Below are 21,250 nucleotides of genomic sequence, written 5' to 3' on the forward strand. Positions count from 1 at the left end.
GGGATACGATGTATCAGACTGTGGATACACGTACAATACTTGTAAGTAGGATCAATTCATTGTTACTATGTGAGATTTATTCATAATAAGAAAAATATAAAAAAATCACCACAGACGTATCCTTTAACGATGAATATACTGTATGGAAAAAATTGTAATTATTAAAACATAAAACATATTAAGATCCATTGAAAGAGAGAAAACACTTGCATGTCATAAAACTCAAATGTTTTTTATGCTCTGTTTGATAATTATGATTCTTAAATATTTATTAATTTAACATTAACAAGTTGAATTCAGGAATACGCGTTTATTTCTACTGTTTATTGTGTAGCATAAAAAAATATAAAAATCAATAACATATAACAAATAAATTTGTAAGAACACAGACTTTGGCGTTTTATCTTTTCATGAACTATAAACAACCTAAAACATATTTATGAATTATGTTAATTAAACTCTCAAACTCAAGAATTTTTCAGAGGTTTTCATTTTTCATTTTTCTTTCTTTGCATAAACGTGTTGACGTTGATGTGTTGTTAAATATAAATGAATGAAAACTGCAGCATTCCCGAGTCAAAGTCCATGAAACGCATATACGTCACGGATACAATGAGGAACTGTATACCCTTTAAATAATGTCGGTCACAGCAGGAGACAGCACTGCAAAGTTAACCCACTTCCTGTTTGTGTCATCGTTGCAGCAGGCAAATGGTCAGCAATAAAAATGGCACAACTACAAGGAATGTTCCATTATTCGCTCTGTGCTGAGAGAAGCGTCTCTTCAACTGTCCGTTATGATGAATCAAGAGCAAGGTCAACTATTTTAAACGATGTATGTAATCTCATTTCAGAGAACGTGTTTTTTTTATTGAGAGGTTTTCATATCTCAAAAGCATCTGAGCATAAATTGTATTCATTTTGTCTTAGGCAAGTGAAGTGTTGCAGTATTTGGGGGAATGTGTTAGACTTTTTAAACTGGTCTAAGCCAAAGTTTGTTTTGAGGTATACGTGTTCAGGAAAGTTCACAATCTTTCAGTCGGTATTAAAACAACAGTCAAAATGCTTGAATCGAACACTGAAACAGGTTTTGCTTTTCTCTCTTTTGTTACTGTCCTTCTACTGCGAATCAACAAGAAAACACAAAGAGGAAAGTTTGCACTAATACCACTACATTTGGAAGATATTTACTTGATTTGACAAATTCAGACTACTGGAGCCTCTTTTTAGCTTCAGATGAACTTTGAAATACATATTTGCATATAACAAGCTACTGTGGATTGTCTTCAATCTGTCACTGAAAGCATGTTAGGACAAGAGGAACGAAGAAAAAACGGATTAAATCTTCACAGTGGCACCTTATTATTGTTTTGAGACGGATTTGAAAACTTGTGAACCTCACTTTTAATTTCATGAGAGTTTCAACATGCACATGTGTTGTCTGACAGAAATAGAACAGTTTGTGGGTGTACAGGTGTGCATAGGATGTGTGGTTTTAAAGAGCTTTAAATATTACTGGGCAAAGCAGATGAATTTCCATACACATTAGTAACCAGAGGTTATGTGGGTAACCAGGGAACAGGGTTACGTGCACTATAGTAATCCGGTTACTGTAAATCTACGTGTACATGCCACAGATCAGTAACCACATTTCTCTCTTATCATCGACCTCATCTTGGAAGTGTGGTTCACTGATTTTTGACTTCTTTGGTGCGTCTCTGTCGGCTGTGGGTGTGCTCAGCAGTGGAAACTCACTCATTTAGACTTCAGGCTAGTTTGTTTGCGTTTAATTATTAGTTGGACTTTGAGCAGTCTTATTTTAAATATGGATGCCTCGCTCTGTGTAATGATCCCTCCCTTCATTCAGCCACTCCATGTTGTGCCCTTCTCTGTCTGCTGTCCTTTACTATGCACATGCTACGTTCTATTTTAAACAAATCTGTGACATTTTATTCACCAAATGTTGTTTAGATTTCTTATTTCCTTACAGCCCAGATTCTCCTCTGCCCTCCAGCAGACTGTTATCATTCTTATGAAGCTATTTACATAAAATCAACATTATAAATGACCACCTGCTCAGATTGGCTGGAAGTGTGGCCTTCATCCCAGCCACTCAGAATAATACCTATATTGAATATATATATGAATAATGTAAGTGCCCTCGCAGAGAAGAGGAAGAACCTGCTGTTGCACAGTTCAGATTTCATCACAATGTTTCAGAACAGTAACATCATGTCTAAGTTTCCCAACAGGCAAAAATCATTTTTTCAGAAGGCCGCCACCATCACCCTAATCATCCCAAAGTTCATTGTTCTTGCTTTCCACAATCTCGCTCTTTAAGGAAGCAGCTTTCTGGAGAAAACTGACTGTCATCTGCTTACTGAAGTGCACGTAAATGCACTGGCTTTAACTTTTTAAACTTTATTTAAGAAATTCAAATTATGTTTTCTTGCACATGTGATGAAATGTGTGAATAAAGAAGTAGAAAAGGCAGAGTAGTTTTAGCTAAATTGATCAGATTGTGTCTTTAACTTAAGTAATCATGGAAAAAACAAGAAGTCTGCTGATACATAAAAATGTGACAGGAAGAAGGAGGAGGAAAGAAAATAAGAAGTGAAATCGACAAAAAGATTGAGAGTGACTGCAAAATTAACTAAGAAACCACAAAACACCAGTGGATAGGAAAGAAAGCATGTAATGAGAGGTATTTTGAACATGTCTTTCAAACACAAAGACGAGTCATTTTTTTACCTCAGGGGTTTTTTAGACTCACTTACAAAAATAGTAGACACGCTAACCTGTAACATACAAAGCAGGTAAACCAACAAGTTCTGCATATGGCTCAATAACACAAGGCTTCATTTGTGCTGCAGCCTCAAACTCACCCTCCCACACACACACACACACACACACACACACACACACAGGTGTACTTACGGTCACATTTCATGCCCTGGTGTATCAGCCCATAGAGGAGCGAGCCACAGTGGTCACAGAAGGTGGGGCTGGAGTAAGTGTGGACCCTAAACTTGTGTTTACTCCGAGGATCCTGCAGAGAAGAGAGAGAAAACATGAAGGAGGAAATCAGGAACAAATTTATATAAAAGTATAAAGTAACCCAGGCATCATCGGCGGTATGACGATATAAAAAGTATAAATGACCTAAATGCAGGTGAAGCTGAACGGTGCAGTAATGTTAACACTTAACACGAAAAGAGAGAGAAACAAGCAACGTGAACGAACAGGGAGAATAAAATGTGAGTTTAGCTCCGGTCTAAAGTGGCAATAAGGTAGTTTAATTGTATTTACTTGTGTTAAATAATTGAGTTTATTTTATGTGTTTGCCAACTTTCTAGTGTTAATGAGTCAGTACTGTAATGCACTGGGGACAGGAAGGACATCCCCCACACTTTTCAAAATCCTGTTTGTGCCCCCCCTTTCAAATTCGTTTATTATTATTGTTTAACCGTACGGCGTCATCTCCTCGGATGATCACTGTTTTTTTATCCATTCCTGCATGGTGTAAAGTGGTCTACATATGAAATAAAACAGTGAAAACTGCCTTTATTGCATTTTCACAAATAGAATAACGCTTTCACAATTCTGAAACTGTGTTTTAAATTGACTTTGGCCTCTCTGAGACAATCCGGTCCAGATTTTACCAGTCTAGGTAGGCGCTACTATACTTTCTGGCATAATATATCATTAAGATCAACTTAATTACTTCCTGGATTTTGTATCACCATGGTCCCTAAATGTATGTATAAAATACAGAAAATGGGATTCAACCGAAAACACCCCCCAGACCCCTTGTTTTGTGTTTTCTGTGTTGTAACAAAGATTTCCCCTAATGAGTCAGTCCAAACCAGACAGGAAGTGTTTGGCCATGAAGTGAATCCGTTTTAATTTTCTGACCCAGCAAAAATATAAAAAGAGGTGACTGGAGTTTGTTTCTGCGGAACTTAAAATCTGATCGAATAAAACCGAAACTGCCTGTCCACAAGATTAAATATGACAAGAGTTACGTGAGAAAATATGTTTATGGAGGGGTTTTATTGTAATTTGGGTGTATCAGCCCTTTAAATACTAAACTTAAACTAGTGAGACCAGGTGGGGAAAAAATGAGAAAATGGACACAATCTAGCGTGTTGGGAGAGCTGAGGCAAAGAAAGATTTAGAGTTAGAGATTAATAAACATCAGTCACATGACTTCAGAAGAGTGAGTGTGTGAGCGTGAGTGTGTGTGTGTGTTTGTGTGTTTGTGTGTGTGTGTGTGTGTGTGTGTGTGTGTGTGTGTGTGTGTGTGTGTGTACATGTCTGAAAGAGATATTGGCTCATTAACTTGAAGCAGCCAGGCAGCACATTCTCCCTTTACTGACACGTCTCAATGTGATTTGGAGCTGACAGGTCAGCAGAAGAGAGGTCAAGAGGTTGTGTGTGTGTGTGTGTGTGTGTGTGTGTGTGTGTGTGTGTGTGTGTGTGTGTGTGTGTGTGTGTGTGTGTGTGTGTGTGTGTGTGTGTGTGTGTGTGTGTGTGTTTTCATCGAACACTACACACAGGAACTACAAAGAGGTACTAAATCGAGTGCTGACCTGGCTAATTGTATTAATAACCTAAAAACCATCATTTACCAGCAAAACAATCAGTGACTGACCGACCGTGTGCGTAATGAATATTTAACTTGAACATATCGACTGATCTGCTTCATGGTGCATTCCCAGACAGAGAGAAAAATATAAGGCTGTATTTTTATACATATGACTAAAAGTGAAAGGATACAGCATAAAGGAAGCGAGACATGTGAATGTTTCAGAGGTGTTTGTTTGCTTTACTTACGTCGGAGGCAGGTCCTTTGTCGGCCCCCGGACAGGAGAAGGTGACAAATTCATGACAGCGCTTATGGACCACAAAACAGCACACTGTGGAGGGAAAGGAGAAAGAGTGTGTGACCTCAGGCTTCTTTGCAATGCTTAAAAAAAAAACTAAAACAAAACGGCAACACAGTAGCAACAAAACAAGATGAATCAATATGTCAATTATGTGGCGTTAGTCACTGCACAAGAGGCTACTCATATTTCAGCAGCTCCCATTTGTTCCTTCTTTGCTCTCGACGTCTATATTTAGTTTTTATGACTGCAGTTTAGGTGATTTTAAATTTGACCACAGCATGGTGGGACAGCAAACAAAATAAATAAAAAATAAAATATCACACCACATAATATTAAAGCTGCCGCAGGAAACTTCACACATTTGCAGCTCCAAATGGCAGCAAGCTCTACACCCGGTGATTTGACTCCTGCTCGCTGCACGATGTTGTGCTAAAATCACCCGCTGTAGTGACGGACTAAAATACCTGCAGCCTAGTATAAGACATGGTTGATGAGCCTCTTTATGGGGAAACTAAATGGACAAAAAAATGCTACATATCTTTGGGTGGAAGACAGAAGCATTAACATAATAACACCTGCAAGATGGTTGGGGTTTTTGGGGGGTAAATTTGAGGACATTTTTAGCTCAGTTCATGTGAAGAGAAGTAGCAGCTGTGCTCAAAAACAGGGAAATATATTGAAATGCTCTGAAGATGAATGGCCAGTCTAAGTGAAATACATGTTCATAAAACTGCTTTTTTTCTACAGCTGCTTCATTGAAATCATTTAATTCACTAGTCAGTAACGCCTGAATCAAATCTCAGTTTCTTAGACAAAGCATCAAACTTGTACCACAGTAAGATGTGGACTAAAAAGACAATTTAATAACATCTTGTTTCAAGAGTGTTAAAGCTATAAAAAAAAAAAAGAGAAAAAGGTTAAGATGTATGCTTTGTTATCAAAAAAATGGTGAAAGCAAAGGTCATATTTGACAAACTCACACAGTCACGTATTCTCAGATATTTCACACAGGAAAAAAAAAACAAAAAAACATTGCAACATCACATGGTGCACATGTGGTTTAAGGGACAGAAAGTTCATTTGTGAAATATGACTTGAAATTATTACAGTTTTATGAGTTGACTTTTACAAGATAAAAAACTGTGCTAGGCGTTCAAAATGCACTCTAGTATTAATAGTATTTATTTATGAATCTACACAATATCTATAGTATGTATACAGTGTCTATAGTATCTGTACAGGAGTTGAGTAAGAGAGTTGGACTAATCCAGTCTGGGGTGTCTGATATTTCCCCGTACACTCGACCCAGGTTGTAAGATTTACTGATTCATTGTTTGAGTTTAAAATGTCCGAAAATTGTTAAATATTAATTAATATATCCAATTACAATCAAATTAGATTTTAAAATCTGAAAATATTCATATTTGAATGAAAGCTTTTTGTATTCTTAGCTTAAACTATGAATGAGTTTGAGTCTTAAACTGAAACTGACTACTTGATTATCAAAATTACATTTTCTAATCAATTAATCAACTAATCATTTCAGCTTTATACTTGACTGGAGTATCCAGAAATTAAGAAATTCATGTATAATTTCTTAAAATTATACATGAAATACATATATTTTAGAAGAAAATGCATCAGTAATATAAAAAAAAGAAAATATATGATTTTTTCTAAGTACTGAAAATAAGACTCAAACAAGCGCAGCTGTAACAGTTCAAACTCTTATTTTAACTGTTGGGATTTTATATACGCTTGTGGAAAAAGTGAACACTACACTAATAAATGCAGAGTACTGAAGAAGGTATATCTAAGAGCTGAAATGATTAGTCAAACAATAATCAATCAGCAGCCTGTGATGATTTGTTTTTATCTGTCTTACTGAATGTGAATGTAAACTGAGACTTTTGGTTTTTGACTGTCGGACATGTTGACTGTGTTTGAGCAGACATCCGACAGCTGACCTGGTTAAGATAAGATCATCAGAGTAGCTTTAAGCTGCACACACAGTCATGAAGAAACACTGAGTTTGTCTCAGTCTGGGTCAGATGGAGATATCGTACAATCCATCTCTTTAAATTTTGATCAGTCACTTCCCGCAGACGAAGACGTGAACATGGACGACACCACAACTCCATTTGGGTAAATAGGGCAGATCAGTGAGGGACAGTTTTCTTTACTACAGCCTGGTTTTTTGTTTTCTTCATCAGTGTATTTTTACACAAAAATCTTGCACAGAGTTGATTTACACTACTTCTATTTTTGCAATGACTTTCAAAGTCTCACAAGAAAGGGAATTAAGACATCAATACAGTTAGCATTTCTACCAAACTGACCAACATGATTATGAAAAAACAGATTGCATGTGGCAACTTTCCTACTAAGAAGGAAGCACACACACACACACACACACACACACACACGTACACACACACACACACACACACGTACACACACACACACACACACACGTACACACACACACACACACACACACACACACACACACACACACACACACACACACACACACACACACACACACACACACACACACACACACACACACACACAGTCCAAGGTTAGACTTATTTCCTGGAGACATAACTGAACATTAATCTTAACCACTGACCTAAAAATCAGCTTTTTCCCAGCTTGTGTCCCCAATTAACTGGACATTAGTCTGAAATGTGTCCCTGTACGTAACCTAGACAGATCTACACACACACACACACACACACACACACTAGACCATGGTTACTTAAAGGACATTGGGGACTTAACCTAAACACTACTTTCCTTTATTCTAACTCTTACTGTAACCCTAACCACTGAGCCAAAAACCTGCTTTTTCCCAACAGGGGAAACAGTTTTTGTCCCCAGTTGGACAAGCCATCCTCAATTAACATCTAAAATTTGTCCCCAAAAGTAGACTATGACACACACACACACACACACAAGTGATATTATGCTCTGGTTTGACCTTAATTATTCATATTCTCATTACAATTTCATGAGGCACCGTGGCAACTGGAAGCACTTTCCGAGCATTTCTCGCAGTTAAGCAACAGAGAGCTCATGTTCACGTGCGCGAAAGGTTGTGAATCACATCAGTAGAAGCCAGATGGATGTTTTCATAAAGCAAGATCACCAGTTTAAACCAGTGAATGAGACTTAATTTCTCATTAATCAAATTAATCTTATTTTTCAGGAAATCCACTTTCATAAAAGGTGATTTCAATAAATATGAGCTTAGTTACCATGGAAACTGATCCCTAACATGTTTAGTTTTCAGACATAAACCACTCCCTCGTTCACCCATTCACTCCGTCTATCACAGACACCCAATGGTGAGCTCTAAATTGAGATTTCTGACACTCATTAACTCATCAATCAATTCAATAATTTTGTGTTATAATCATCAGCAGTGGAGTCGCACAGCAAAATAGTGAACATGCCATGACTGTTTTTTTTGTTTTGCTCCACTGTTGCATTCTTGAGGGTGTTTTATTGTTTTAAATGTACACACAGACACACACACACGGTTATTAAAAAGGTGTGTTTCAGCTCATAAACAGCAATTTTCAGCACTCATGTGAGACTTAAACCCATAAAGTCACAAGCGGAGCGCTGCAACACACAGAGCTATCAGAGGAATAAAGTTCTGTCAGAGTCCGAGCTGCCCGCTGACTGAAGTCCACTTTGTTAACTGCAGCCCATATATTTTTATTTTACTTTTCAGATCATATATTTAATATGTGCTGCTCTGCCGTCCACAGATTTTTCATTACGTGTTAGTTTTCTTCTCTGAGAATTGATGCGGTCTGTTTGAAGTCTCACGTCTGTGTTTCAAAGTTATTAAATGAACCAAACTTGACTCAGTGAGATCTTATCTTACCTATCTCTGAGTGTCTTTATGAAATACCCTCAATTCGTTTCACAACACGCCTGCTTCTCTACGCTCCCCTCGGACCTGGATTCTGGTTTGAGCAGTTTTTAACTGTGCGACTCTCGTGTGCAACCAAGGCCTCCAAAAAACCAACAGACACCAACAGACTCAACAGTTTGTAAAACAGTGTGAATATGAAACTGTGCCCATCTGTGGCACTGACTGCACCGATGAACAGAGGAACAGCGAGGACAGTGAATGAAACAGGGACCAGATGACAAGAGGAAAAGAAAGTGAAGACGGATAAAGAGAGAGCGATACCGACTGTATGTGTGTTTGTGTGTTTATGTGTGTGTGGGCAGAAAGGGATGGGGGCACAGCTGGGTTTGAGGCGATGTGAGGGGGTGGAGGATTCATTTGTGTGTTTGCAGTGTGTCAACAGAAGCAGAACTGGAGCAACAGAAAACAGTAAAAAAAAAATTTTTTAAAATGCAGACATACTTTTTTAGCTTTATGTTTATTATAAATCTGCTTTGTCACTCGTGCACACACACACAAACAAACACAAACACACACACACACTACTGAAAGACAGGCCTAGTGACCTGCTGAGGAGGTCTTCGCTCTGTTGCCTAGCAACCAGGCTGAGCCCGACAGTCGAGTCTACAAACGGTGGCCCTTTTTGTCTGATTGACAGCGTTGGCGGCAAATGAGATCGGATCCAAAAAAAAAAAAATTCCTGCACTGATCTGCCAGAACGACAGCGGGCCGACACTGTCGCATCCACGGGAGCTACAGGAAGTTCCTCCATTCTGGACTGAATCATTTTCAATGAAATATTTGTTTGTGCCCTAGTAATTTTCATATATGTGCACAAATAATAAAGAGTGTGTGTGTGTGTGTGTGTGTGTGTGTGTGTGTGTGTGTGTGTGTGTGTGTGTGTGTGTGTGTGTGTGTGTGTGTGTGTGTGTGTGTGTGTGTGTGTGTGTGTGTGTAGCGCAGCAGCAGTAAATAAACAGGTCTTTGATTTGTTTAAACATTTTAAAGTGGAACAGGACATCCAAAAGGTTTCCAACCCCTGGTTTAGTCCAGGAAATATCAGGTTGAACAAATTTGAAAAAATATCTAACTGTGATTATTTTGACTGATATTTCTATAACATTGACGATATAATAGGGACACAGAAGGAATTTTTCTCATTGAAAAACATATTAAAATGATTTTCTTAAGTCTGTAGAATATGACCTGTAGCCTTGATGTCTCTGCAGCACGATGATATTCAATTTAAAAATGTATTTTGACACATTTCAAATATTGGGCCTCCTGTGATTTGAAAATTGCAGCAGTCAATATTGCAATTTCGATAAAGTTTCAACTATTTGTTAAGCCCTGCTGTGAATGTTTGTATTAAATTCGCTACTAAAGACACTGTAAGTGCATATGCACGTTCATACTTTACATGTCAAACTAGTCCAGGCTAATACAATGTTAGCCAGCCAAAATGATCCTTTTAATTATTTTCAGCAGCCTTAGTTGTTCATAAGCAGCTGGATGATTGATTATTGATTTTTCCTGAATTAAAACATCTTAAATCACAGCGCGCTCTTTAAATTGAAGTGGAGGCAACATCAGCAGAGAGTTAAAACAACGAGGAGCACTCACATGATTGGCTGAGTGCTGATGCTAAGATTGCATTTCAGGCTGATTTATAGTAGGTCTCTTTACACGTTTGATATGTGTCGCTCAGCAGAAACTTGACAGTCACGTGACGTTTCCAATTTATGCTTTGGCCACAGGTTTCCGTCATCTCCATGGTAACCAGACGCCATCCTCCAGCCAGCTTGTCTAGTTACATTACATCATCCTGACCAGGACTACCTGAACAAGGATATTACAAGTTATCTTAAGTTAGAGGCCAAAATACCAATTAGGAAATTCAGTGAAAACTATGATCTCCATGGCGACGTTAGTAACACTATCCAATCACACCGCGTGACAAAATACGGCGTCCACAAAATAAAAGGGTGGTGTTGAGCGACACTTTCTTCTGTCAAAATTACGTAATTTCGGAGTGCCCTGGTAGCTGAAGGGTTACAACACATGTCAAATATCTGCAACGCCCCTAGATCCAATCCAGCAAGGGTTGTACTCACTTCTCTCTTTCCCTGAAAAATTATAAAAAAATGTGTCATTTCTGTCGAGAAACCAACCACAAATCAGACTTCAGGGATACAGATTATATTTTTTCACTGCAGCTACACATAGTTAAATTAATTGTTTGACATTTCTTGCCAGAGTTTGATGAAACGATTAAGACTGCTCTCATGTTTGTACTGTAAATATAATGATTAACTTAGCTTAGCATAAAGACTAGAAACAAGGGGAAACACCTAACCTGCCTCAGTCCTCTTACCACCATCTTACATATGTTGGATGAATCTCGACAGGACCAGTGACGTACCGGGGATTCTCTACTGGTGACTTAACTACAACAACAAGACTCCAGGAAGTAACTGGTCCCATCTGTTGGGTTGCCAAGGAATACTTCCCTTTGACAACACATTTCTTTTTCGACTTCACACTTCACAATTTAATTATTAGTTAGCGCTTCAGAGAGAGCCAGACTAGCCGTGTCACCATGCTACCTCTCATTGTGTAACCCAACCAACCCATCTACATGTTTAACCTATAGAAAGGAGTCTTATCAATCGTCACACATAACTCTCTGAAAGAAAAGGATATATCTGTACGTGTATTTCCTGAAATGTCAAACTGAAATCACAAGACACACTGTCAGCTTTATACAGGCATTCAGAGATAGCAGCAAGTGAAACCAAAAGCTTAAAACATAAAATACATAGGACTTATCATTTCCAGAGCAGATATAAATGCTGCTGCAGATAAAACATTTCAGTGGGACTTTAAAGCTGATAGGCTTTCTGCATTTTAATCTAATCTAATATAGTGTAAAGTAAACAGTGCCAATGAAAAGCACTGGCTAACTGTACACTACATAACACCTACAGCTTTCATAGAGTGACCTGAGCCCGCTGCATTCACACTGGGGATTATTAGCAAGTAAAGATCCCGATCAATCAATATTAAAACAAATAGCTGCCGATTTATATTAGCAGAGCTGAAGCATTTAGTCAATTAGGTAATTAAGTAATTGGTTGAAATGAACTGTTCATTCCCTGAGGTCATTTTCAGGTAAAAATGTCCAATATTTTAAACTATTCAATTAAAGCGTTTACTGTATTTTCTGTCTTTATAAATTGAATACAATGTGTACAATTTATAGACCGGACATTAGGCAAAATATATAATATTAGGAGATCTCTTTGGGTTGTGGGAAATTACTATATGATGTGCAGCTTTTAAACATTTAAAAAAATATATATATATTTATCAGTATTGCCAATAATTGTTAGTTCCAGGCCTACAAATCAGTAAACTGATAATCACTCTATCCCTAATGCAGTGTTTTTATAATATATTATTATACCTCTAATCATATTAATCCTCAAACGCTGGTTCGTATCTTTTGTTCATTTTTATCCTCATCTTACACAGTCATTTGTGTAGTCTTCCTCGCTGATGAACATCCAGTGACGCACGCTGACGTCTGCCATTTTCAGAGTACTGACACTTGAAAAATCTGTGGACTGAATTACTGTGGAGGAGCTTCGCTGACTCTGTGGCCGGCAGTAACGAGTATGTGTTGCCACCATCACGATGTCACAAATGTACTTTGTAATCAATACCTTAGACCGGCTTGTCTGTCACCGATCAATAACAAAGATACTATTTCAACTGCTAATCAGTCAGTGATTAAAATTCAACTGTTGCCTTTGTGTTATCATAACAACAGTTCTTTAAACTGGGTGAATAATCATTTTTTAAGATTATATAGGGAGAGAGAGAGGAGGGTACAACATGAAGCAAAAGCCGATATGAAACCAGCTGAGGTTCAATGATGTGCGGCTTAATAACTAGGCCACCAGGAGACCATATAAATATATTTTAAAATATTTCTCCCACAAAAAAACCAAAACTAAAATACCAACAGAGCTGAAACTAACTGCAATAACTCGGTGCAGCTCTGAATTTCCTAAAAACAGAAGTTCTTCTCTTTTTAGCTACTTGAGATTGTAACAGCTGTGTTAGAAGCACAGGAGGAAGGATACTCAACATCTGCACCATCTTATTTCTGTTATCAGTGCCCAAAAAAAAACAAAAAAGAGAGATTTTATCTGTCAACAGCCGGTAAAAAGCCAGCGGGCCGTGAACTGGCTATATCAGTGAAAATCACAGGCTTCCTCCGAAAGACAAAAAAAAATAAAAAATGTATTGCTTCAGTCAAATTTTGGTGGAGTTGTAAACATCAAACCTGCAGCAGTGACAGATGATGGATAAAATCCTCTATCGTGGTACTGCATATGTACTGAATACATGTTGTGATCGAATTTGTGGAAAATCAGTGTAGTAATTGTCATTAGATAAAAAAGAGACAGACAGGAGTTTATGTTTTTGGCTAATCCAGTGAATAAATTAGCTGTTAATTCAAAGTAAATCATCACAGTCTGACTCAGTGACTTGTAGTATTGCTCACAAAGGCCTCATACACTTAGAAATAAATAAATAATTACAACAGTCAACACTGTATCAACGGTACGGCAAAATCTCTGATTGTAGACACATTTTTATCACCTCACCGCAGTGTCAAACCGACCTACGAGCGGCTGCTTCGTCCAGTCCATTTGTGTTTTCAGGAATCCTCACACTTATCTTTCTTTTCTTTCTCCCTTTTCTTTACTGATGTCTAAACAAATCCAAAGTATCCTGCATGTTGTTCTTTATTCTGGCCATCTGTCTTTAAAAGTTGAATTGGGACACTGGTTTGTTTGACTTCTTGGGGCAATTGTTTTGAGCTTTGAGATCTCCAACAACAGCTGGAGTGATTATTTAGCGGTGGGAACGGGATCTGACCGTGAACCAGCAAGAAGGCGTACTCTGAAAGTTTAAACAGTTACACAGCTCCTGTAGCCACGTGAGCTTTGCATACTGGGGTGCGCATGAGTGAAACCAACAGTTGTTAGCAGGAGAATGAATCAAGGTGCCGTCTGGCTTTTAAGTTTAAGTTTATTACAGCTACAACTAACAATTATTTTTATAATCGATTCATCTGTCATTCATTTTCATGATTTATCGATTAGTTGTTTGGTGTATAAAATGTCTTAAATATGTTGATCACTGTCTCCCAAAGCACCGGATGACGTCCTCAAATGTCTTTTCTGTACAAGACAACAGTCCACAACTTAAATATATTCAATTTATTGTCACAGAAACCAGAAAATACTCAAGATTGAGAAGCTGAAACCATCGAATTTGTGCATTTTTAGAATGATGTGGCATTAAAGTGCATATATAAGTTTAATAAACAACAGAGATTTTGGGGAGGAAGTTAATTGAAGGTATGTTTGTATACTGTGGGTAAGTCTTTACTTGGCTTGTAAAAAGTGCTCACTGAGGTCGCCTAAGTGTTCCTGATTTTTGGTGTGTACGCAGAAAAGAAGCTGATGTTTTTTTAGTGATCCATTTTGGTTTATTTGCTTCCTTTTTCCGTGTGAAAAGAAACCAAACCAGATGTACTAACTCATCCACTGACTCAGACCAAAGCAATCCAACTAAAAGTATGAGAACATTTGCTGCTGCTCTGATGTAAAGATAACACGTTGAAGCAGTACGTCTTTTTCCAAGGAAAACATTTTGACATTCCAAGGGTTTAAATAATTAAACGAATGATGGCTGAAGTCCATTTAGCTGCTTCAGTTTCAGGACCCTTGACTAGAACAGAGATCTCGTTAATGTTATTGTGATTTTCATAATATCATTAGCCAAAGTGTCCACTGTTAAAAAGGCCAACATACATGTAGATACAAGATAACCAATAACTTGTTTCTTGATTAAATACATTTTTTCAGCATTGGTTTTACTCTAAGCACAATATTTTTATAAAATGATGTTAGTATTTAGAAGAGAGTTGTCTTCAATGTGGTAAAACACTAGATTTTACTTTTCAAAATCAGCAACTCGATCTAATAAGGCCCCAAAAATCCCTTTTAAAACAGCCAGTCCAAACTCTAATGAGACATGTGAATCTGTTTTTAGCAGGAAATTACATGAGGGCAACTTCCTCTTTTTGCTGTCAGTATGAGCAGGTGCGCGCACACACACACACACACACACACACACACACACACAAACACACACACACACACACACACACACACACACACACACACACACACACACACACACACACACACACACACACACACACACACACACACACACACACACACACACACACACACACACACACACACACACACACACACACACACACACACACACACACGAACAGTAATAAAAGAAAAAGGTGAAGGCAGGACAGACAGAAGAGACATCTTTACCTGCAGAACAGGTATTCAAACACACCCACAATGCACAGAAGATACCTTTGTCACACTAACACACACTCTTTCTGAAACACACATTTCCCTACCCGTCAGAACAAGTCTACACCACATGTCTGACATTCCTCCAGACCAACAGGAAAATGTTGACGATATGTGCTCCACCCATTCAGTTTCTACAGCATCTACACCACTTATTCCTCCATTTTCTTTCTTCTTTTCATGCTGTTTTCACCACCTCGTTAACTTTTCTCCCGCTTTTAAGAAAACAAAATTACTCTACAGTTAGGCATCAAAATGTTAAATAAAACTGTTTCATTGCAGTAAAAAGATATCAAAGTTAAAACTTGTCTCCATTTAGTTGAACAGTGACTTTTTAGACTTCCAGGTTACATTTCACTTTTAATTCAACTACATTTACATTACTATATTTGAAATGTGAAGCAGGTCTTTACTATATGCTGAAATATAATCACTTAATTACTGTAAAAACAACATACATTATGTCACCTGGACATCTAGAAAACCTCTTACTTTTCAACAAGTTTAGTCCAGTTTTATCCCAAACATGTTCAAACAATCTTTCTACCTAACTTGTGAGACAGGTCAAATTAAAGAAAAATAAAATCCAGTAACTATGTGCAAGTCTATACATGTCTAGCATGAGCTGTTCTTCACAGCTTTTTTAACAGTAAAGTGTACTAATTCAGTGATTTGCAGTCCTAAAAAGGTGTTTAAACAGCATTGAAAAGCCAGTACTTTCATGTGAATCAATATAGAAATATGTCATTTAAATGCTGTTGAAACATCCATTAAAGTTAGTAACCAGGTTCATTTTTATTTCTGTCATGCCAAATATTTGGTTCATCCCACATGACGTTACAGGACACAATACAGCGAGCCATCTCCAAGTGACACATAAACAAAGCTAAAAGAGAGGCATCAATCATGGCGTTATATACACAGAAACATAGTGTTTATGTGCACTTTTCAAATAAAGTAAACAGGCAGAGACACAATGCTTATACTACTTTTTAATCTATCTGGTGATGCTTTTTCAACTCATCTTCTCCCAGGCTTTCTCCAAGAAACTTAATAACTTAAATGTTTCATGTGTGCAGTTCTGTATTTATCTGACCTGCATGGTTTCCAATAAAAAGGGCAAAAGCACAAACAAATGGAACTAGTCTTTTTTTTATTGTCAGGACATTTCTTCTTTTAGGTCGACATACAGTCCAGTTTCAACACAAAGTGTATTAAAATCATATTTGAACCAAATTCAGCCAATTTTTAACCTACGACAGATGTTTACAGAAAACCTGACATGAAGATTTGTTGGAAGATTTCAGCTGAAATCACAAATCTTTTAAGTTGCTTTGATATGAGAACAACACGTCTCAATGCAATACTTATCTTTTTCTTGTGTGCTGATCTAAAACTAGTGTCTACAGCACATTTCAAATGAGTCAGACAAGTTCCTCTTAACTTTCACCCAGAGAGCCTCGATCTGGAGGTTTGCAGGTCAAAAAACATCCAAACTTTTGTCTCAAATGTTTGTCTTGAATGAAGCTTCGACAGCACTTAAGCATCTGTATTTCAGAGTGAAACACTTCTTCATTAAACGTTGAAAGGCTGTAATTCAAATGCTTTGGAAACAACTGATATATGTGACCAAGGCGTCCAAAACAGCTTGTTTTTCTTCCAAATCGAACCCATTTTTCATGTCCACAGTTAAAGTTAATTGCAAAATGACTTTTTTATGCTGCAGCTCCAGTGTGACCATCGATTTACAACATCACAAGCGACCTCCTGACTTATTCACACAATCTTTACAAATTACTGTTTACTAATCTGCAACTAATCTCTCGAATTAAAATCCAATAAAGGTTTAGATCCATACATGAACATTACTCACAAATTGCTCTTCACCATCCTTCCTTCTCTGTCTGGAAAGCATGAGCAGTTTGTAGCTTGAAATGTGCAATAACAGAGCTTTGAAAGCCTGAGACTGTGGGCCTCCCATCACACAAAGCTTGCAAAATGCCTCCCCCGGCTCCAGGATGCCTATGGGATCATGATTATGTTATTTGATCACACAGACACTCAACGGTGAGTCACCATAGCCTGATATTGTTATTTGACATTATTCAGACTGAACCAAATACATCAAATAAAAGACTCTGACTCGGCAAAAGTGGGAAACAGAGTAAAATTCCCCAAAACACACATTTAGGCAGCTATACTTATAACAACTAATGTAATATTTTTTAACTTCCATTCAACTGCGCTTCCCCTGAAACTGTGTGGAGCTCCCCTGGAGAGGCCCGCCTCCCACAGCATCTGTGCTGTACAAATAAAATCATTTGTTGTAGTAGTAGTAGTAGTAGTAGTAGTAGTAGTAGAAGTAAGTGTGAATATACAGACTGGTGACAAATTAAAAGGAAAAACCAACATAAAGTGTCTCTGTCTTTAACTTGATTGAGATCTTGTGACTGTCTCACATCATTTTCATACTCATCAAACCATTCAGGGACCCCTCCTCGTGCCCTTTGGATGGAAGAGACCACTCCCATTGGGATAGAAAGGTTTCATCATAGGATAAGGGTGATCAATCAGAACAACTTTGTTTTGATTTGCAGTCACTCTTCTCTCTAAAGGAGACAAGTGGACTCAAACTATGCCAGTAAAACTCCCCCCACAGCATATCAGAGCCACAAAATCCCCTCACTGTAGGGGTCAAGCATTCAAACTTGTACTAGTTTTCCTTTTAATGTGTCTCCCATCTGTATTTAAAATCTATATGTAGAGTCTGAAAAGTAAATTACCTTTTACCCATGCTAATCCTAATTAATTGAGATCAAATGTAACTAAACTTAGCCCAATTTATGATTTAATTTAGCTCCGTGACAGCTGAGCAAACTCCATACATGTTAGTGGTTGAAAGCTCTGCAATAAATCTAAGTAAATGGACTTTGATTTACAATTATTAGATACAATGTTGCCTTGTTTTATCCATCAAGCCTTTATATCTTTCTGACCTCTTAAATCAACGCCTTCTCAAACATCGAGGTAAAGATTTGTGTTGATTGATGGGCCTCTCATCATACCCACAGCGTGAGCATTGATCATTGATTAATAACGTCACGAACAATCTCGTGACCCGCTTGTTACATAAAACAGCTTGTCAATAAATTTAACAGTTATCAGTTTTCAGTTAGCCGCTTGGAAACTCGCCACGAAACCCGATCTGACGACAGCTCCACCTGTGCAAAAGGCTCTGATTGGTCTGCGCTGTCTAAACTCTGTGTGTGTGTGTGTGTGTGTGTGTGTGTGTGTGTGTGTGTGTGTGTGTGTGTGTGTGTGTGTGTGTGTGTGTGTGTGTGTGTGTGTGTGTGTGTGTGTGTGTGTATGCATGCGTTATCAGCTCAGGGTAATTTACCGCACACTAGATCACTGTAGCAGTGTACACACACTAACACACATAAACAGTTCATTTTCTCTACCCACCACCCCTCCTCCCCCCTCCTCCTCTCTCTCCCCTCTCTCCGATGCATTTCCTGTGTAACCACCAATAACGCTGACGAGCCCGTAGCAAAACTCTTCCTAGTCAGTCAATGAAGCCTTGAAGAAAGAGCAGAAACATTTGGGGAAATTCTAGCCTTGAACTAGGTTGGTCAGGTCACATCACATGACACGACCAGATGAGAGGAGGTGGGTGTCCGAGATGGATGGGTGAAGGAGGAGGAAGTGATACCACAAGTGAAAAAACCCCCACAACATTCAGCACGGTTCATGTTGCGTGCATGTGATTGAGGGGTGTCACTATATGTTTGCAGCAGAAAAAAGAAAAGAAAAAAAAGATGGGGGGCAGGAGGGGAGGAATGGGGAGGGGGGGGGGCTGTTTATGAAACCATTCTGTGCAGATGTCTGTGTCTAGACACCCACTTACCAGCCGCCCACCCACAGACACACATCACCACCCACAGAGACACATCACCACCCACCCACACACGAAAACACACGCAAACCTACCATTTTATAACTCCAATCTGATGTTAGGCTTGATATGTTTGAGAAAAACTGACTTCCTGGTCTCTCTTCCTCCTCCTCCTCTATCTCTCCTTGGGCAAAACCTAGACATCTCAACTTTCACCACTCCACCGACTCTTCTACTCTTACATCTCACACGCCGGTTCCTCCTCCTCCTCCTGTGAGCCTCCCCAGGAGTATTCTCACTCTCATTTATCACTGTTGGCAAGCACCTGTCCTTGTTTTGAGTTTGACACCTGCCTGCCAACACCAACAAGCCATCAACGAAAGAGCCAACAGGTCATTTTCTGACAGTGAAGCAGACCTGAAGACACACACACACACACACACACACACACACACACACAAACACTCCCACACACCCACAGCCATATGCAGCAGAAGGATTTGTGAATGAGCCGCTGCTCTTACCTTGGCACTGGAATCCCTGTTTCCCAAAGCCCCTGTGGACAGAAGACAGAAAGACAGGGATGTGAATTTTTTGGGAGAGGGTGGGAGGGGGGATTCACACACTGATAAATGACGCATGCACACACATATATCTCACATGAACACACACACACACACACACACACACACACACACACACACACACACAGAGATCAACACACACAGCTGCAGCAACAGTGGGGCCCTGTGTGTCTGCAGCTGCATTCCTCCACCAGACCTCCAGTTTCAGAGCTGATGTGTTTCGGGTCGATGCAGTAAACGCCGACCAGCTCTGCGGCTGCCGACACAGCTCATCCCCGCTGGGGTACTGTCGCATTGTTGGGGGGGGCAGGACCGGAGTGGGGGGGACAGGACCAGAGTGGGGGGGGACAGGACCAGAGTGGGGGGGCGGCGGGGGGGATAGGGAAGATGTCGCATCGCGGTGTTTTTTGGTTGTTGTTCTTTTGGACGATGACAATGAATGAAACACTGCGGTGCGTGAAGGAGGCCGAGCAGCAAGTGAATCACCTGTGTCCTTTCACCCCCCACCAACACCAACACCACCTCCACAAACACACACACACACACACACACACACACACACACACGCACACGCAGGCTCACCAGATGAAGTCCGTGCAGTGGCTGCAGAAGGTGGGCTGCTTGAAGAAGCGCGCGATGAACTTGTGGTTCTTCACCTCGTGCACGTTCTTCTGGCGGAGGGCTCCCTGTCGGGCGAAGCCGCGCGCGCTCTCCGGTACGTCTCCGTCGCTGTTGGGGTCAGCCATCTTAACGAGGAAACGGCAGCGGCGGTCCGAGAGCAACGAAAAAGGGGGGTGAGGACAGCCGCGAGAGGAAGAGAGAGAGAGGGAGAGACGACGGAGGCAGCGGGGGAGAGCGAGTCACGGTGCAGGTGCCTCCTCCTCCTCCTCTCCGCCCCGCTGGCCGCCTCGGTGTCGCTCGTGCTGCCGGTGTTTTGTCGGTCTGCGTCCAGCTTGCGCTCAAGCTGCTGCTGCTGCTGCTTCTTCCGGCGGGTCCCCGTGCCGCGCGCCCTGCTTCCCTGTTCTCACCAATGTGTTGCTGCTTCAATACAACTCTCTCTTCGTCTCTCTCTGTCTCTCTCTCTCTCTCTCTCACTCTCACTCTCTCTCTCTCTCCGTTTCTCTCTCTCCGTTTCTCCCTCTCCGTTTCTCCCTCTCTCTCTCTCTGCCAGCCTCTCTTTCTCTGTCTCTGTCTGTCTCTTTCTATCTCTCTCTCTCTCTCTCTTTATCTGTCTGTCTTTCTGTCCCCCTCTCTCTGTCTCAATTCGGATGTCCTCTACTGGCATGGAAAAACAGATGTTTACAGTGTACAGATGAGCAGGGGTGCTGCCAGGGATTTTGGGTCCGCTTGGAGGGGGGCGTGTTTGGGCAATATAGAGGTTAATTGGATGGTTAATTTCCCCCCAAAAAAAACGTTTATTTATGAGTACAATGTACAATGTAAATAACATTTTACTTTAATTTCTATCA

At 39.7% G+C, this 21,250-nt stretch overlaps 1 protein-coding gene across 2 annotated transcripts in view; it reads right to left on the reverse strand.

The window, feature by feature from the left end:
• Positions 1-21,020, reverse strand: part of LOC133994825 (protein kinase C beta type) — a 36,183-nt gene extending 15,163 nt beyond the window's left edge. Inside the window, exons 1-4 of one of the 2 annotated variants that reach the window (XM_062434018.1) lie at positions 20,364-21,020; positions 19,722-19,753; positions 4,837-4,919; positions 2,938-3,049 (exon numbers count right to left, since the gene is read on the reverse strand). In XM_062434018.1, the coding sequence (XP_062290002.1) occupies positions 2,938-3,049; positions 4,837-4,919; positions 19,722-19,753; positions 20,364-20,527 (391 nt within the window). In that variant the 5' untranslated portion in view covers positions 20,528-21,020. The remainder of the gene's footprint in view (positions 1-2,937; positions 3,050-4,836; positions 4,920-19,721; positions 19,754-20,363) is intronic. The other variant, XM_062434011.1, reaches the window with a different exon arrangement.
• Between the last annotated feature and the right edge of the window lie 230 nt (positions 21,021-21,250).

The sequence above is a fragment of the Scomber scombrus genome, chromosome 2, assembly GCF_963691925.1.
Source record: "Scomber scombrus chromosome 2, fScoSco1.1, whole genome shotgun sequence".
NCBI classification, from domain to species: Eukaryota; Metazoa; Chordata; class Actinopteri; order Scombriformes; family Scombridae; genus Scomber; species Scomber scombrus.